The sequence below is a fragment of the Caretta caretta genome, chromosome 6, assembly GCF_965140235.1.
Source record: "Caretta caretta isolate rCarCar2 chromosome 6, rCarCar1.hap1, whole genome shotgun sequence".
In the NCBI taxonomy this organism is placed as follows: domain Eukaryota; kingdom Metazoa; phylum Chordata; order Testudines; family Cheloniidae; genus Caretta; species Caretta caretta.
The window spans coordinates 3,292,879-3,312,201 of record NC_134211.1 but is presented as its reverse complement, the minus strand read 5'-3'; the positions used below and the strand labels follow the sequence as shown (position 1 = coordinate 3,312,201).

The window sequence follows — 19,323 nt, the reverse complement described above, 5'->3', positions numbered from 1 at the left end:
TTCTGTGTGTGTGTACTGTTCCTTCTGTGTGTGTGCATGTGGTGCAGGGTACAGTGGAGCTGAATATCAATTGAATATCAACTGTTGGCAGGTGTGTGTCCCTTGCGCTGCCCAGTGCTCTGCCTGGCATCTGTCCTCCTCCAAGTGCAGGGCTTCTTGTGCGATCATCTATTTCACTCCCCTGCACACAGCAAAACTGAGTATTATCTAGACCATCCCTGACAGGTGTTTCTCTAACCTGCTCATAAAAATCTCCAATGGTGGAGATTCGACAAACTTCCGAGGCAAGTTATTCCAGTGCACAGCCACCCTCACTGTTGGGATGTTTTTCCTAATGTCCAACCTAAACCACCCTTCCTGCAATTGAAGTACATGGGTTCTTGTGCTATCTTCCCCTGCCCTCCTCCCCCCCCACACGCACGGACACACACACACACACATACTTTTTGCAATTTTTTTCCTTATTTTATTCCTAAAACTCTGTGTAACTCGTTGGGTCACAGAAATCCCTTTGGAACTGCCAGACAATGTCCTGAGATCTGAAGTTCAACATTTCATCCTCAAGGTGGATGCCCCTGGCCACCAGCTTATAAAATCATTCTTTCTCTCTGGCCTTGTGATGCTTCCCATGTTATGTCCACTGATCTCAGTTTGGGCCTGCAGACCTTGTAGGAATAGAAAAAATAATAATAACAACAATACAATAAACAACAATACTCCCACAGGCTCTACGAAATTACTTTTAATGGGCTGGGAATTGAATTCACCTATTTCCATTTCCCACCACTAAACCAATACACAATTAAAAAGATTCAAGAATTGGTTAGGAGTTTATTCATTGCTTTCCTCAGGGCATCCTTCACCTCCATGTTCCTCAGGCTGTAGATGAGCGGGTTCAACATGGGGATCAATAGCGTGTAAAACACTGAGGTCACTTTGTCTGGGTCCATGGAATAGATGGAGGTGGGACGTAAATACTTGAAGAAGAGGGTGCCAAAATACAGGACCACAGAGGTCAAGTGGAAAGTGCAGGTGGAGAAGGCTTTGTGGCGGCCCTCGGGAGAGTGGATCTGTAGGATGGCGGAGATGCTATTTACATAGGAGAGGAGGACACTCACAAAGCTGATCACTTGAGTGGAGCTCATGGAAGCAAAGATCACAATCTCTTTGATGTGGGTGTCAGAACAGGAGAGCACCAACAGTGGGAGGACGTCACAGAAGAAATGATTGATGATGATGGAGCTGCAGAATGACCGCCGAAATGTAAAACACGTGTGTATCACTGAATCCACCACCCCCACAGCGTACACAGCAGCCACCAGCTGTTTGCAAAGATGTCTGGACACAGTGACCGTATAGAGCAGAGGGTTACAGATGGCCACATAATGGTCATATGCCATCACAGCTAGCAAGAGGCACTCAATATCTGAAAAAATGATAGAGAGATACATTTGCACAGTGCAGGCTGTGTAAGAAATACTTTTCCTCTCGGCTAAGAAATTCAGCAGCATCTGAGGGGAAATTATCAAGGAAAGGCAGAGGTCACAGAAAGACAAATTCCTGAGGAAAAAGTACATGGGGGTGTGGAGTCGGGGATCAATTGTGATTAACAAGATCATCGCCCCAATCCCCAGCAGGTTGATACCATAAATCAGTAGGAATACTACAAAGAGGGGGACCTGCAGCTCCGGACGAGCTGTCAGTCTTGACAGAATGAACTCAGTCACATCCGAATGATTTCCCATGTCCTCTGAACACAGATCAGGCATCTACAGAGATGTGAGCAGGTCGATTGTGAGGAAAATCTGTCCCTTCTCTGTAAAGAGGTAAGAGAGGATAAATGGAGATCAGTTTCTCAGTGGACATCAGTACCCACTCAGGGAAGGGCTTAGTCCACAGAGCCAGGTGTTCACAGCTGGTCATTCCAGATGTTCGATAAAATGCACACTCTGTGCAAACACAATGACACACAGGTTAATCATGTCCCACACACAACTATTACTGTTCACGAATCCGAAAAGAAAACAGCAACTTGTGACTCTGCTGGGAGAGAATCAGTCTGAAGGGATTATTCCTTAGTGAAAGAAGGAGTGAGAGTAAAGGAGTGTCAATCTTTCCACACTCTTTGGGCAAGGTGAGCTCTGTGGCTTGGCGTGTCCGTTTGGGGTAAAGTTGCTTACCATGCTTTGTAAGCTTTTTGGCATTTACTTTATCCTGTATGAAAACCCAGAGATATCATGGGAAGCCCTGGCTTCAGTGACTAGGTAATTGCCTACTTTTTTCTAACCAAGGAGGTCGCTCCTTTAGCTGAAGTGGCAGGAGTTGGGGCTGAGGCTTTCAGTGCTGTAGGTCTGGAATTCAATACCTGCTGATCCCCAAGGTGCTTGCGTGCGTGCGTGTCTGTAATTCAGGACAATAGCACGTACCTGCTGAGAAGATAGAGATAGCTGTGGTGGTGTTTAATCATTGACAGAAATTGCCAGTTTGGACCATTCGGGAAGCTTTATACTAAGACGTGTGATCTATGGGACATGATTCCTGAAGCAACTGGGAATAGCTGAGCTCAGAGAGCCATAACACGTAATTAATTAATTCAGTTAACCAAAGTCATCCTTGGTGTAATTGTTGCCCTGGGGACTAATTTGACTGACTCTTTCTTACTGGTTTATTAAATGATGCAATTTATGCCAGATTTACAGAGTATGAGGTTAGATGTGTATTTCTTCCTGCTGTTTTCACTTCAGGCTGGGTATTGTGTATACCTGAGCCACAAAGGGTTTTTTTGTTTGTTTGTTTGTTTGTTTGTTTGTTTGTTTTGTGAAGACCAAAATCTTCTCAGTAAAAACTTAATAATTTGACTCAGAAATACCATCAGGGTACCTCAGATACTACACACCAACAATCCATGGGCCAGGCTCCCAGGCTGGACTACATCCACCATGATGCATGATGGACTCTCCTCTTGCTGAACTGACCTGGAACATCACCAGAGTCCCACAGCCATGGTTAGGGAGGATGGGTATTTGGTATTTTGATGGAAAGCTTATAATTTCCGGGGAAAAGGTAACTTCTTGGAAAAAATAGTTAAACCGAAAATCCAATTTCCTATCAAAAAAACTTCTCAAGAAAAATTTTCAACCAGCCTTAGCAACAAATTTGGAATCAAAGGACCAGAAAGTTAGATCAGGTGAAACGTAGTAACTGTTTGCAGGTGTAGCTGATATCTTCTCTGTCATTCCTGGTTTGAGAGTTATCTCATTGTCCTGGCCCCAGTTGGTGGAATGTAAAACCTTTAAGACATGTAAGAGTACTCCAGATTATCTAGCTATTTATAGCACTCCAATCACCATGCTATCCTATGTCCTTCCCTTGCTAGGTTACTCCTCAAAGTAGGAAAGACAGGTTCACTCATTTTGCTTGATGCCGGCCACATGATGACCAGAGGAGCTCAGGGGGAGGCCACAGCATGCTATGGACTTGTGCAGTTCACAAAACTGTCCATCTTGCACGCATATGATCTGCACACAGAGCTCAGCTATAAGATGCTAAATAAATCTATGAGTCAACTAAAATTAGTCATGCTCTCCTCACAAATATTGATAATATTTTTATATTATGGATGTGAAGTTATAAGATTACACTGTATTGTGTTATAAATACATGTTCAAAACTGAGGATGGCAAACTGCTCTGTCTCAAACAAAGAAATGTGTGTTCTACTTAATTATGTATCTAAATAGGTGAGGAAAAAGCATCAGGGAACATCCTTCCACAAAGACACTTTGTCTTACGGTAAACAGGTGGAAATATTTCTCAAAGGGGGAATAGGACTCTGAAAAGAAGGTGCAGACATCCCAAGGCACCGCTCTCTCTCTCTCCCCCTCTCTCTGCCCATTGATTCTGCATCTGAAGGGAGAAAGGAAGCAGCCATTGGACTGGGGGATGGGTCCTGACCGAAGATGTTTGGTCAGTGAGACTGCTGAGAGCATGTGGTGAGGAAACTTTTGCTTTGAATTTCACATCATTTGTTAACTTAGGAAGAAGTTGCATTCTAGCTTTATTTTTCTTGAAACCATCTCTGAATTCTATGCCTCCTTATTTGTAGTCAATAAACTTTGTTTTTTATTGTTTTATCTAATCCAGTGTGTTTAAATAGAAATATATGAGAAGCTAAGTTGCAGGAATGTTAGTGCTATCTCTCTATCAGTGTTATAAAGGGCAAACAGTTTATGAGTTTACCCTGTATAAGCTTTGTACAGAGTAAAACTGATTTATTTGGGGTTTGGACCCCATTGGGAGCTGGCTATCTGAGTGCTGGAGACAGGAGTACTTCTTAAGCTGTTTTCAGTGAAGCCTGCAGCTTGTGGGGGAAGTGGTTGAGACTTGGATCTGGGTTTGCAGCAGGCAAGCGTGTCTAGCTCAGACATGGTAAGGTACTGAAGTCCCAAGCTGGCTGGGAAAACAGGCTCAGGGGGAGACTCAGCAAATCGGGTGGCAGTCCCAAAGGGGTTTCTGTGACCCAACACGTTACAGTGGTGTAGCTGAGCAGGATCTGTGCACAGCTGATAGCTTTGAGACTCTGGTAGTGATTTTAAGTGAATTTTGGCTGTTGTGGGTGGAGAATAGACAAAGTGATTACTGTTTTGTTAGTTTCTGATTGCTTATTTCAGGTAAGGGAAATAAGGACAGAAAAATAAGCAAAATAAGTTAGAGTGAAGATCAAAAGAAGCTAGAACTGCGGAACCCTGACCGGGAAAACCGAGAAGTCTGCTGCTTGCCAGGGGCTAAGATTCACTATGTGATGGAGAGACTGCCAAAACTCATCAAGCCCTCGGACCGCTGCCTCTTCCTGCTTTTCCACGTGGGCACCAATGATACTGCCAAGAATGACCTTGAGCGGATCACTGCAGACTACGTGGCTCTGGGAAGGAGGAAAAAGGAGTATGAGGCACAAGTGTTGTTCTCGTCCATCCTCCCCATGGTAGGAAAAGGCCGGGGTAGGGATCATCAAATTGTGGAAGTCAATGAATGGCTACGCAGCTGGTGTTGGAGAGAAGGCTTTGGATTCTTCGACCATGGGATGGTGTTCCAAGAAGGAGGATTGCTAGGCAGAGACCGGCTCCACTTAACGAAGACAGGGAAGAGCATCATCGCGAGCAGGCTGGCTAACCTAGTGAGGAGGGCTTTAAACTAGGTTCACCGGGGGAAGGAGACCAAAGCCCTGAGGTAGGTGGGGAAGCAGGATACCAGGAGGAAGCACAAGCAGGAGTGTGTGAGAGGGGAGGGCCTCTGCCTCATACTGAGAATGAGGGGTGATCAGCGGGTTATCTCAAGTGCCTATATACAAATGCACAAAGCCTGGGAAACAAGCAGGGAGAAATGGAGGTCCTGGCAAAGTCAAAGAATTATGATGAGATTGGAATAACAGAGACTTGGTGGGATAACTCACATGACTGGAGTACTCTCATGGATGGGTATAAACTGTTCAGGAAGGACAGGGAGGCCAGAAAAGGTGGGGGAGTTGCACTGTATGTAAGGGAGCAGTATGACTGCTCAGAGCTCCGGTATGAAACTGCAGAAAAACCTGAGAGTCTCTGGGTTAAGTTTAGAAGCGTGAGCAACAAGGGTGATGTCGTGGTGGGAGTCTGCTATAGACCACCAGACCAGGGGGATGAGGTGGATGAGGCTTTCTTCCGGCAACTCGCAGAAGCTACTAGATCGCACGTCCTGGTTCTCATGGGCGACTTCAATCATCCTGATATCTGCTGGAAGAGCAATACAGTGGTGCACAGACAATCCAGGAAGTTTTTGGAAAATGTAGGGGACAATTTCCTGGTGCAAGTGCTGGAGGAACCAACTAGGGGGGATCTCTTCTTGACCTGCCACTCACAAACTGGGAAGAATTAGTAGGGGAAGCAAAAGTGGATGGGAACCTGGGAGGCAGTGACCATGAGATGGTCGAGTTCAGGATCCTGACACAAGGAAGAAAGGAAAGCAGCAGAATACAGACCCTGGACTTCAGAAAAGAAGACTTTGACTCCCTCCAGGAACTGATGGGCAGGATCCCCTGGGAGAATAACATGAGAGGGAAAGGAGTCCAGGAGAGCTGGCTGTATTTTAAAGAATCCTTATTGTGGTTACAGGGACAAACCATCCCAATGTGTAGAAAGAATAGTAAATATGGCAGGCGACCAGCTTGGCTTAACAGTGAAATACTTGCTGATCTTAAACACAAAAAAGAGGCTTACAAGAAGTGGAAGATTGGACAAATGAGCAGGGATGAGTATAAAAATATTGCTCGGGCATGTAGGAGTGAAATCAGGAAGGCAAAATCACACCTGGAGTTGCAGCTAGCGAGAGATGTTAAGAGTAACAAGAAGAGTTTCTTCAGGTATGTTGGCAACAAGAAGAAAGCCAAAGAAAGTGTGGGCCCCTTACTGAATGAGGGAGGCAACCTAGTGACAGAGGATGTGGAAAAAGCTAATGTAGTCAATGCTTTTTTTGCCTCTGTCTTCACGAACAAGGTCAGCTCCCAGACTACTGCACTGGGCAGCACAGCACGGGGAGGAGATGGCCAGCCCTCTGTGAAGAAAGAAGTGGTTCGGTACTATTTAGAAAATCTGGACGTGCACAAGTCCATGGGGCTGGATGCGTTGCATCCGAGAGTGCTAAAGGAATTGGCGGCTGTGATTGCAGAGCCATTGGCCATTATCTTTGAAAACTCATGGCGATCGGGGGAAATCCCAGAAGACTGGAAAAAGGCTAATGTAGTGCCAATCTTTAAAAAAGGGAAGAAGGAGGATCCTGGGAACGACAGGCCAGTCAGCCTCACCTCAGTCCCCGGAAAAATCATGGAGCAGGTCCTCAAGGAATCAATTCTGAAGCACTTAGACGAGAGGAAGATGATCAGGAACAGTCAGCATGGATTCACCAAGGGCAAGTCATGCCTGACTAATCTAATTGCCTTCTATGATGAGATCACTGGTTATGTGGATGAAGGGAAAGCGGTGGACGTGTTATTCCTTGACTTTAGCAAAGCTTTTGACACGGTCTCCCACAGTATTCTTGTCAGCAAGTTAAGGAAGTATGGGCTGGATGGATGCACTACAAGGTGGGTAGAAAGTTGGCTAGATTGTCAGGCTCAACGGGTAGTGATCAATGGCTCCATGTCTAGATGGGAGTCAGTATCTAGCGGAGTGCCCCAAGTGTCTGTCCTCGGGCTGGTTTTGTTCGATATCTTCATTAATGATCTGGAGGATGGTGTGGATTCAACCCTCAGCAAGTTTGCGGATGACACTAAACTGGGAGGAGTGGTAGATACGCTGGAGGGTAGGGATAGGACACAGAGGGCCCTAGACAAATTGGAGGATTGGGGCAAAAGAAATCCGATGAGGTTCAACAAGGACAAGTGCAGAGTCCTGCACTTAGGACGGAAGAATCCAATGCACCGCTACAGACTAGGGACCGAATGGCTAGGCAGCAGTTCTGCAGAGAAGGACCTAGGGGTGACAGTGGATGAGAAGCTGGATATGAGTCAACAGTGTGTCCTTGTTGCCAAGAAGGCCAATGGCATTTTGGGATGTATAAGTAGGGGCATTGCCAGCAGATCGAGGGACGTGATCGTTCCCCTCTATTCGACATTGGTGAGGCCTCATCTGGAGTACTGTGTCCAGTTTTGGGCCCCACACTTCAAGAAGGATGTGGATAAATTGGAGAGAGTCCAGCGAAGGGCAACAAAATTGATTAGGGGTCTGGAACACATGAGTTATGAGGAGAGGCTGAGGGAACTGGGATTGTTTAGTCTGCAGAAGAGAAGAATGAGGGGGGATTTGATAGCTGCTTTCAACTACCTGAGAGGTAGTTCCAGAGAGGATGGTTCTAGACTATTCTCAGTGGTGGAAGAGGACAGGACAAGGAGTAATGGTCTCAAGTTGCAGTGCGGGAGGTTCAGGTTGGATATTAGGAAAAACTTTTTCACTAGGAGGGTGGTGAAACACTGGAATGCGTTGCCTAGGGAGGTGGTGGAATCTCCTTCCTTAGAAGTTTTTAAGGTCAGGCTTGACAAAGCCCTGGCTGGGATGATTTAATTGGGTATGGGTCCTGCTTTTGAGCAGGGGGTTGGACTAGATGACCTCCTGAGGTCCCTTCCAACCCTGATATTCTATGATTCTATGATTCTATGATCTGGATTGAGTAATGTGGCTTATGGGAATGAAATGAGAGATTTGTTCGATAGGTGGGTGAGGGGAATAGACATTACAAGCTTGGAAGGAATGTGTGATTTGGTTAGTCAGGAACAATTCCTGAATATGTGCAATGATGATGTAAAACACGATTTGTGGGACAAAAAGGTGGATGCAGTGGGTGGATTGGCTGAGTTTGCAGACTCTTTTGAGCCATCACAAGCTGCAACTAAACAGATACCAGGGGCAGAGGGACATAGGGTTGGGGAAGCAGAATCACTGTTTTACCAGAGGGAAAGAGGAGGCTGGGCGTTCACCTCCCCATTCCCCTGTTACTCGTCCAAAGTCTCCTGTACGCGCAGAGGAGCCCAAGAGGTGCGCGGATTGTGAGTCCACTGAGCACCTGAGGAATAAATGTCCTTTGCTGAGGGGGAACAGGCAGCAGGTAACACATGAAGCTGCTGCTTCTCAGAGCCAGGCTGCTGCCTCCTTCCACACAGGATTTGTAAAGGGGGCTTCCACCCAGCCAAGCAGTGAGTATATGCATGCTGTTAAACTGAATGGGAAAGTTCTCCTAGGATTGAGGGACACAAGTGCAGAGATTTCTGTGGTCAGGAGGGACCTGATCCAGGAGAAGGATTTGTTGCCATGGAAAATGGCAGAATTAGAACTGGTGGGTGGTTAGAAAGTCCTTGCCCCTTTAGCTAAGGTACACATGGAAACTGGTGATTTGCAGGCTGAGCTGACTGTTGCCACAGTGGCACACAATCTTGCACTGTTTCGACTGGGGAATCATTTCTTTGATGTGGTGGAATCTGTCCCTGGCTTGGTTAACAGCGGGAAGGAATCTTGTGATCAAAGCCCCAGAGTGGGGGTGTGTGTTTGAGGACACATGGGCTAGTGGGGGAATAGGAGAGAGTCTCTTAAATTCCTCTGTAGCAGTGAAGCATGCAGCTTTGGGGGCAGGAATGTCTGTATCCAGTTCCTGTAGCTCTGGGGCTCAAGGCAAGTCCTTGCGGGAGGGGCTGGACAAAGCCAGCTCCTGTCCTGTGCCTAGGGGAGGGGAATGTTCCACCTGTAACAAGGAAGCCATCCCAGCTGCTGACTGCCAGGAAGTTGCAGGTCGGCAGGGGACAGGCCCTGCTCTGGGGTGCACAGAAACATGTACCCCAAAGGTGGAGGTTGAGGTCCTGGTAACCGCTGTGGTGGGAACAGACCCCAGATTCTGTAGCTGGAAGCAAGGCCAACCTGAGGGAAAGAGCGGGATTTTGCTGGCCAGGGAAGGGTCTGTCCTTGCTGATAGCTGTGAGCCAACAGCTGGACCAGGGACACCTTCCCTTCTGGGAGACGCAGGAGATTCTGACCCAGACGGAAGCCCAGAGAGCGAAGTCAAGATGGAAGGTGGGGGGGGGTTCAGAGAGGCTGTCCACCTTTTGTAGGGAGGCTTTTTCCCAGGAGGAGGGTGAAAAATGTGCATTTAAAAGGACAGACCCCTCTCCTGTGAATCAGGTTTTAAGGGGTCCTGACTTAAGAAGTTTGGTCAGTGAGACTGCTGAGAGCATGTGGTGAGGAAACTTTTGCTTTGAATTTCACATCATTTATTAACTTAGGCACAAGTTGCATTCTAGCTCTATTTTTCTTGTAACCATGTCTGACTTCTATGCCTCATTATTTGCACTCACTGAAAATCTATCTTTGTGTTCAATAAACTTTGTTTTATTCTTTTATCTAATCCAGTGTGTTTAAATAGAAATGTCTGAGAATTGCAGGCATGTTAGTGCTGAGAAAAAAAAATAATGGAGTGGACATCACAGGACGTACATTTCGGGAAGGAAATTGAAGAATGGGGAGTGTGCTGGGGTCACCTTGCAGTATAACCAAGGGTGGGGAATGCCTGAGTGTAACCCATCTATTCCTGGGCAGGCTGCAGTTACACACACATGCCTCAGGTACGATTTCCATGCTTCACGGTTGTTTTAGAGTGGCCCAGATGGAAGCCACTTCAGCAAAGCATTGCAAGGTAGCAGGCAGGTGTGACACAGCTGCTGATTAGTCTGGGTTGGCCTGGTATGTCGCAGCCACCAACCTAGAAAATGTCCCAGTAACTCCAAAGGTGTGGTGCTGACTGACAATAGTGTTTGATTGACATGAAAGGGTGAGGTCACCACAGGGATGGGCCCATGCACTGATCCATGGCTGCAGATTCACAAGGACATTGTGGTCATCACCTACCTCCAAGGAGATCCAATACAGGCCCAGTAACGACTTTTCCCTTCTTCACTGTGGTAACAGAAATTATCCCCCATGGGTGTTCAGGCTTTCCTGGTATTATCAGTGCTCTAGGGAATGTTGGTGCCCCCTTCTCCTAAGTGGTGCCAACATGTGAGGCATTGCAGGGTCGATTGTATTAGGAGGAAGTATAGATGATCCAAGTCAGCTATATTCTTTGGTATAATCTGTGGGCGTGGGGTTTCAAAGAATGTACACAATGTCCTGCTTCCCTGAACACCAGTAGAAACAACCAACAATCTCAGTATTCAGAAACTCCAAAGTCTGTCGCCCCAGGTCTGTGCCCAGGAAACACTGTGTCCCTACTTCCTCTAAGACTCATGCTCATAACTCCTCCTCCTGGCTTTCTGCATCCTGTGACCCAGAGGTGCCTGGGGCAGTCCTCACTGAAAATGCCAAGGTCAGAGCAGGCTGCAAAAAGGAGGATATTCCCCAAACTGGTGGTTAACTCTGAAGATCTCCACAGCATCTCTGCAGAAGCTGCTCCAAAATATCTCCGAGCAGGCCAGTTCCCTCCCGATTATTCTTTTCTTAATTTTATTTATTTCCTGTAATTTATACTCCGTGAAGCAGAGTTTAGGAATAAAACTGGAAAGCAATGTATCTGGGAGTGCAGTGTAGGACAAGAATCGGCGGTTTAGTTTGGAGATGAGGTAAAACATCCCAACAGTGAGAGTGGCTATGCACTGGATTAACTAGGCTAGGAAGGTTGTGGAATCTCCACCATTGGAGATTTTTAAGAGCAGGTCAGACAAACACCTGTCAGGGATGGTCTAGATAATATTTAGAACTGCCATGAGTGCAGCGGAGTGGAATAGATGATCTCACGAGGTACCTTCGAGTCCTGTGATTCTATAATCTTACAAGGAGCCCTGCACTGAGAAGAGGGGGGACACCAGCCTGAGCCGTGGGCAGGGCAAGGGACACGCAACTGCCTCCATTTGACATTCAGCTCCACTGTACCCCCCAACACATGCACATACATAGTGTCTACCGCACACCAAGCACATACACACATAATGCCCAATAAGCACACACACAGGTGCCCAATAAACACAACACACACAGTGCCAACTGCACACCAAAGACACACACAGCCTGACACTGAGCTCAGTCAGAATGCAGAAAAGTCTGTATGGGGAAGCTGGGATAGATGGAATATTTCCAACTAGTCTGAACAAAAAGAACCGAAGAGGATTCTGCTGAAATAACAGGGAGATAGGACTAGACTTCCTAACTAGTCCTTTCCATCGGCAGCTTTCCTGAGGCCTGGTTTATACTTAAAAGTTAGATGAACAGAGCTCTGTCAAACAGGGTGGGGAATCTTTTCACACCCTGTGCGAAGCATTTAGCTTTTACTGACCCTCAGTGTAATTCTTCCATTGAGGTAACTATTGCCTCTCGGAGATGTGGATTAACTTCATTGAAAGAAAGACCCTTTCATCAATGTGGAAAGCATCTACACTACGGCACTGCTGTACACCATAGCTGAGTCAATGTAATGGCCTTAGTATAGACATTCCCTGAATCGATGGGGGAGTTTTCCACCTTCCTATTAAAGCTATTTCTGTATCCTTTTCCATCATTCTTCTCCCTCCCTTGTAAAGCTCTTTCCTTCTTTTGAATGGTAAATATGTTCAGAAAATTTGAAATTTCTCCTCTCAGAATAATTCCTTCCTCTCCCTCCCGTGACTGGCTCACTGTAATTTCAATTAAAGGCTGAAATGTTCTGAAACTGACTTGTTTGCCAAGACTTGATGGTATCTCTTTGTTTTTCCTCCCTTCACTTACATTGAGGATGGAAGCAGTAGCTGCTCAGAACCCTAAAATCAGAACCATAAAATCAGAGTTGAATCTTTTCCTGTTTGCTAACCACACCAGCATTACCCTTAATACCTCTGGAGCTGCTTCCTGGGATGACTTTGAGATTTGCTCCCTGGATCATCTTTGCTCCCAGGACAACAGGTGTGCACAGCACATTCAATTAATGTTGTTGTTGTGACTTTCCTTGTGGAAATGGAACACAGAGGGCCAGAGAGTCAGCTGGTCTCGATCACTGTCTCTCCCATGAGGCATTTGAATATAATATGAAACTGAGGTGACAGTATTCCCCTTCATATTTTGGTCATTGGTGGTTAACAATGAAGATCTCTGCAGCACATCTGCAGATGTTGCAACAAAGTATCTCCAAGCATGGCACCCCCCTCCCTCCTTCCTGTCATCTGATGTGCTGTTTTCCCTGCCACCCTGAGCCTCCAGAGCCCTGCCTTGTTGAGCCAGACATGCTAGCCTGCTGCAACACAGATCAAGGGTCTGGGCCACACCCCCAAAAATGCAGATCTAGACTGAAACCATCTCAGCAGGATACCTGGCTCCAGCATGCAGACCCCTAGCTCCCAATCGGATATAAACCACAAATAAATCCATTTTACTCTGTATGAAGCATATCCAGGGTAAAATGATACATTTTCACCCCCTATATAATTGAAAGAAAGATATGCATAGCTGTCTGCCCACAAGAGTACTCCAGATTTTTGTAAGAGTACTCCAGATTATTTCGCTCTTTATAGCATGCCAATCACCATGATATCCTATGTCCTTCTCCTGCTAGGTTACTCCCCAAGGTAGGAAAGGTAACAATTACTCATACTGAATTTATAAATAAACAAAAGTGATTTTATTAAGTATAAAAAGTAGGATTCAAGTGATTTTAAGTCATAACAGATAGAACAAAGTAAATCTCAAAGTAAAATGTGCAAGGCTAAGCTTAATACACACAGAAATCAGTCAACTTCTCACCTAAGTTGTGATTTCTGGTAAAATCCTTCTCAGATCAGATGTCTTCTCTGATCTGGGTCCAGCCTGTTCTCACCCACCCCTGTCATTACAGTTCTTATGTTTCTAGGTGCTTGAAGGTATCTCTGTGGGGTGGGGAGGCCATCTCTTAAGCCAGCTCAAGACACTCATTGTTAGCTTCCCCACTTTCTATAGAACATCCCCAAGGAGGGAAGCCTTTGCTTTGAATTCAACCCCCCTGAGGAAAAGTACCAGCTTCAAGATGGAGCTCAGTATCGGGTGACATGGTCACATGTCACAATAAGACACCAAGTTGCACTCTTCCTCATTTGTCCCACATGTACACAGGAAGGCTTGCAGTGAAACAAAGTCATTCACAGTTCATTGATTCTGAAGCACCTTTAATGGCCTCCACTTAATTGTCTACATCAGTAATACAAGTTTATATCTTATTCTCCTAACTCCATACATAGAAATAATCCATGTAAACATGGATAATGAATAATCCATGTAAACAAATAGGATGAACACACTTAGTGGATTATAACCTTTATAATGACATGTTACATGGGGCACTTAGCATAAAGAATATTACAGTGATGTCTTATTCCGAAGCATATTTTCATAAAGCACATGGAGTGCAATGTCACACAGAGCTTTGCCCAGCACTGGAGAGAAGGGGGAAATGAACCAGGATCTACCACCTCACAGGTGAACACCCCAACTATTGGGATAAAAATTACAAAGGGAAGGACCACCACCACCTCCTATAGTGGCTGTGTTGCGACCGGCATGAAAATTCTCTCCCCGCACACACACATTTTTTTGGACAAAGCTGTTAGGCACATTTGTAACACATCTGTGAACAGTTTCAGGTCAATACAAGCGGTATTGTTTTTGACAATAAATGATTAGTCCAGAAGAAATTCACTGATTTCTAAACATCTCTGTGTCCCAACGCTGGGGAATTACTTAAAGAGATATTTGGAGAGGTGACCAACAAATAAAGTGGAATACAGTCTCTTCCATTTTGTATTGTGTTAAAATGACCTAACAGGAGAGACAGCAATCCAGACCAGCTGATATTCTCGCCGTCGGTGTTGCATTTACACAAGGAAAGACACGGCGACAACATTAATTGCATATGCTGTCCTCACCTGTTGTCCTGGGAGCAAAGATGCTCTAGGGAGCAAATTTCAAAGTCATCAAAGCCAAATTTAACCTCTGCTCCCAAGTTAGCAGCTCTAGAGGTATTAAGGATAACGTTGGTGTGGTTAGCAAACAGAGAAAGATTTGACTCTTAGTCTGATTTTAGGGTTCTGAGCTGGTACTGCTTCCATCCTCAACTCATTGTAAGTGAAGGGAGGAAAAACAAAGAGGTACCACCAAGCCAAGGGCAAACAAGTCAAGTTTCAGAGCATTTCAGCCATTAATTGAAATGACATTCATGGGAGGGGTCAGAAGGAATTATTCTGAGGAGAAATTTCAACTTTTGTGAACATATTTACCTATCAAAAGAAAGAAAGAGCTTTAAAAGGATGGAGAAGAAAGATGGAAAAGGAGAGAAAAATAGCTTTAATGGGAAGGGGAAAAACTCACCAATCGATACAGGGAATATCTATATTAAAGCCGTTACATTGACTCGGCTATGATGTGCAGCAGCGCCATAGTATAGATATTTTCCCCATTGATGGAAGGGTTTTTTCCTTCAATGTAGTTAATCCACGTCCCTGAGAGGTAGTAGCTAGGTCAATGGAAGAATGACACTTAGGGTCAGTACAAGCTAACACTGCGGGGCTCCTTGTGAGATCATAGAATAATAGGACTGGAAGGCCCTCGAGAGGTCATCTAGTCCACTCCCCTGCACTCACAGGACAACTGAGTATTATCTAGACCATCCCTGACATGTGTTTGTCCAACCTGCTCTTAAAAATCCCCAGTGGTGGAGATTCCACAACCTTCCTGGTCAAGTTATACCAGTGCTTAGCCACCCTCACTGTTGGGATGTTTTTCCTAATGTCCAACTTAAACCATCCTTTCATGGGTTCTTACAATTGAAGTCCATAGGTTCTTGTGCTGTCCTCCCACCCCACCCCACCCCCCGCCACCTCCCCACACACATTGTTTTGCAATTTTATTCCTAAACTCTGTGTGACGGGTTGGGTCACAGAAACCCCTTTGGAACTGCCACCCGATCTCCTGAGACGTGAAGTTGAACATTTCACCATCTGGATGGGTGCCCCTAGCCACCAGCTTATAAAATCACTCCCTTTTTCTGGACCTGTAAGTCTTCCTCAGGTTTTGTCCACTGATTTCAGTTGGGGCCTGCAGACCTTGTTGGAATACAAATTAATAATAATAACACTCAATAATGAACAATACTCCCACGGGCTCTGCAAAATTACTTTGTAATTGGATGGGAATTGTATTCACCTGTTTCCTACTCCACCACTAAAGCAATACAAAGTTTAAAAGATTCAAGAATTGGTTAGGAGTTTACTCATTGCTTTCCTCAGGATGTCCTTCACCTCCGTGCTCCTCAAGCTGTAGATGAGAAGGTTCAACATCGGGATCACCAACATGTAAAACACTGAGGTCACTTTGTCTCTGTCCATGAAATAGCTGGAGGTGGGAGATAAATACATGAAGAGGAGGGTGTTAAAAGCAGAACCACAGCGGTCAAGTGGAAAGTGCAGGAGGAGAAGGCTTTTCCCCGGTCCTCGGCTGAGCAGATCTGCAGAATGGTGGGGGCAGTGGAGATTGTGTTGGATCTGTAAAGCTACACATAACTTCTTATAATTTGTTCAATAACATTGGGTCCACTATCACTGTTGCTACTCACAGGTATGCCAAATTGTGGTACAAAATCCTTAAACAAAGTTTTACAATAGTTTTGGCCTCTGCCTTTTTATAGGGAAAGGCCACAACCCAGTTGGAATATACATGAACTAAAACCAACATACTTATAATTACAACATTTAGACATTTAAATAAAATCCATTTGAATATTTACAAAAGGTCCCCAGGAAGGGGGATGTGCTGCCTGCCTAACCTTGACAGCTTTACCAACACTATGTTCCTGGCAGATTACACACTGTTGGCAGTATTGCTTAAAATATTTTTTTTTTTTTACAAATACCCTTTCTGATTGCAGGCAAAACTGAGGAATTACTCCCCTTATTTTCCTGTATTTGTTTTATAGGCAGGTTACCAAAACAGATTCAAAATCTTTTTCCATTTTTCTGTCTTTGACTGTCCTGCTGCAGCCACAACTTTGGTCTTTATTTAAAAACATTTTAAAACTTGTAAAGCATTAAGTCACCTTAAGGATTAAATGCTAAATACCAAAATTAAACAACACTAGTTTCTTTTGTCTGGCAAAAGTATTTTTTGGTTTTACAATTTGAAAACAACACCAATTTATCTTAAACTTATAAAACAAAGATTGTACACACCAGGAGTGTTTTTTAGCTAATTTGCCTAACTTGTTCATAGTTAAATGTTTTCACTTAAATAACCTTTTGCCTCGATTATTTACAGAAATTCTTCCAGAGAAATGTGCCCTTTCTTCAAAGGAATGGCTGCAAAGAAACCAAGAATTTTCTTTTTATAACACCTTCTTTTAACATCCATACAAAGTTTCACTGTTTAATTTCCTCCAGTAACTACAGAGTTAACCTCTCACTTTCTTTCTTTTAACTTCCTCTACTGTGGTTGCCTGCTTGTCTGGCCCAATCCTTTTTCTCTTCTCTTTTTTTTTTCTTCTTGCATTATTTCTTTCCATGGACACAGGCATTGTTTCACTACCAATTTAGCAAGAAGGGTGGGCTTTTTGACAACCCCCCCTTTTATTTATTTATACACACATTTATTTCTCATATCTAGATTCATCTTATTTAACAATAACCTTAATTCTTTATGTCCGGACTTAATACAACCTTTCTCTTATTTGAGGCGGTAACAACCCCTCAGCACCGGTGCTTTGTAGGAAAGGATAGTAGCAGGGCTAGGGACAATGGGAAAGGTAGGGAGTACAGCAGTATTAACAGCATGGTAAAATGGGGGAGCTACACTCACTGACCATAGGAATAATGATTCCTTGCTGAATGCAGGAGGTAAGAACAGGCTGGATTTTCCCTTGGCCTGTTTTGATAGAGGGTACTTCTGCACCTCAGGAAGGGGTCTTGCTGGGTTTAGGATAATCTTAACGAGTTGGGCAGATGCAGTGCACCCAGCCTGATTTGCATGATCGGCTCACAAGGCTTGCAAGGAGGGAGAAACCTTAGCCAGCAGTTCCTGTTGCAAAGAGGAAGGGCTGGGGTTGGTCTTCTCCTGTAAACTACCAGGACCTCATTTTGAGTGGGATCAGGCACGTCCAGATACATACCTTTTGGGGTACAGCAGATTATACAACTTAACTTACACAGCAAGTCTTTTCCGAAAAGGTTAGCAGGTGAACAAGGGCTTTGGAGGAAAGCATGACAGTCAAACAAAGGACTGATAGAAACAGACAGAGGTGAAGAGATGGAGTGGGGAATAAGACATTGGCCAGAAGTGCACTTCTGAGGTGCACAACCTTGTCAAGGTTGAAACTTTCTCTTTACCCTTACATTATCCCGATCTCTGGTATACCAATTCCAATTTTTCCAGAAACTTGTAAGTGAAGTAGTGTGTGCCTTTTGGCGGTACAGTGATCCTTTTTGACTCACCGGCCCTCATTTCAGCTGGTGAGTGAGGGAATCGCTTTTGGATCCCCTGGCCCACAGAATCCCTACGGATCTTTCACTCGTCCCACTCACACAGGGAAGGTTTGTTTAGGGCCTCCACAACTGTCTTACAGCCCCCCTTCAGCAAAGAGCATCAGCTGGTGCCACATACTCTGTCACTTCGGGCGAGGTGATCAGATCACTCAGTGGCTTTTCAAACTGCCTTCAGGCGGGAACAAGAGATAGGGGAGGAAAGAGGGTACGGAAACAGACCGTCAGAGGACAGAAGGGATGGGATCACACACTCCTAGACCCAGACAGGCCCATTGCCGGTCATGAGCTCACGGCTTCGCAGGGTGCTCTGGGCATCTTCCTGTGACCCACACTCACACCTGTCTACCGACGTTCACTTTCACACTGGCACATGGAACCAAGTCTCAGAGTAACAGCCGTGTTAGTCTGTATTCGCAAAAAGAAAAGGAGTACTTGTGGCACCTTAGAGACTAACCAATTTATTTGAGCATGAGCTTTCGTGAGCTACAGCTCACTTCATCGGATGCATATCGTGGAAACTGCAGCAGACTTTATATATACACAGAGAATATGAAACAATACCTCCTCCAACCCCACTGTCCTGCTGGTAATAGCTTATGTAAAGTGATCATCAGGTTGGGCCATTTCCAGCACAAATCCAGGTTTTCGCACCCTCCACCCCCCCACACAAATTCACTCTCCTGCTGGTGATAGCCCATCCAAAGTGACAACTCTTTACACAATGTGCATGATAATCAAGTTGGGCCATTTCCTGCACAAATCCAGGTTTTCTCACATCCCCCCCACCCCCATACACACACAAACTCACTCTCCTGCTGGTAATAGCTCATCCAAACTGACCACTCTCCAAGTTTAAATCCAAGTTAAACCAGAACATCTGGGGGGGGGGGGGTAGGAAAAAACAAGAGGAAATAGGCTACCTTGCATAATGACTTAGCCACTCCCAGTCTCTATTTAAGCCTAAATTAATAGTATCCAATTTGCAAATGAATTCCAATTCAGCAGTTTCTCGCTGGAGTCTGGATTTGAAGTTTTTTTGTTTTAAGATAGCGACCTTCATGTCTGTGATTGCGTGACCAGAGAGATTGAAGTGTTCTCCGACTGGTTTATGAATGTTATAATTCTTGACATCTGATTTGTGTCCATTTATTCTTTTACGTAGAGACTGTCCAGTTTGACCAATGTACATGGCAGAGGGGCATTGCTGGCACATGATGGCATATATCACATTGGTGGATGTGCAGGTGAACGAGCCTCTGATAGTGTGGCTGATGTTATTAGGCCCTGTGATGGTGT

General features: G+C 45.1%; 1 protein-coding gene across 1 annotated transcript; it reads right to left on the bottom strand.

The window, feature by feature from the left end:
• Positions 1-812: 812 nt before the first annotated feature.
• On the bottom strand, positions 813-1,745 carry LOC125638704 (olfactory receptor-like protein OLF1). The gene has a single exon (XM_048854788.2). The coding sequence runs from the start codon at positions 1,743-1,745 to the stop codon at positions 813-815; it is 933 nt and encodes a 310-aa protein (XP_048710745.1).
• Between the last annotated feature and the right edge of the window lie 17,578 nt (positions 1,746-19,323).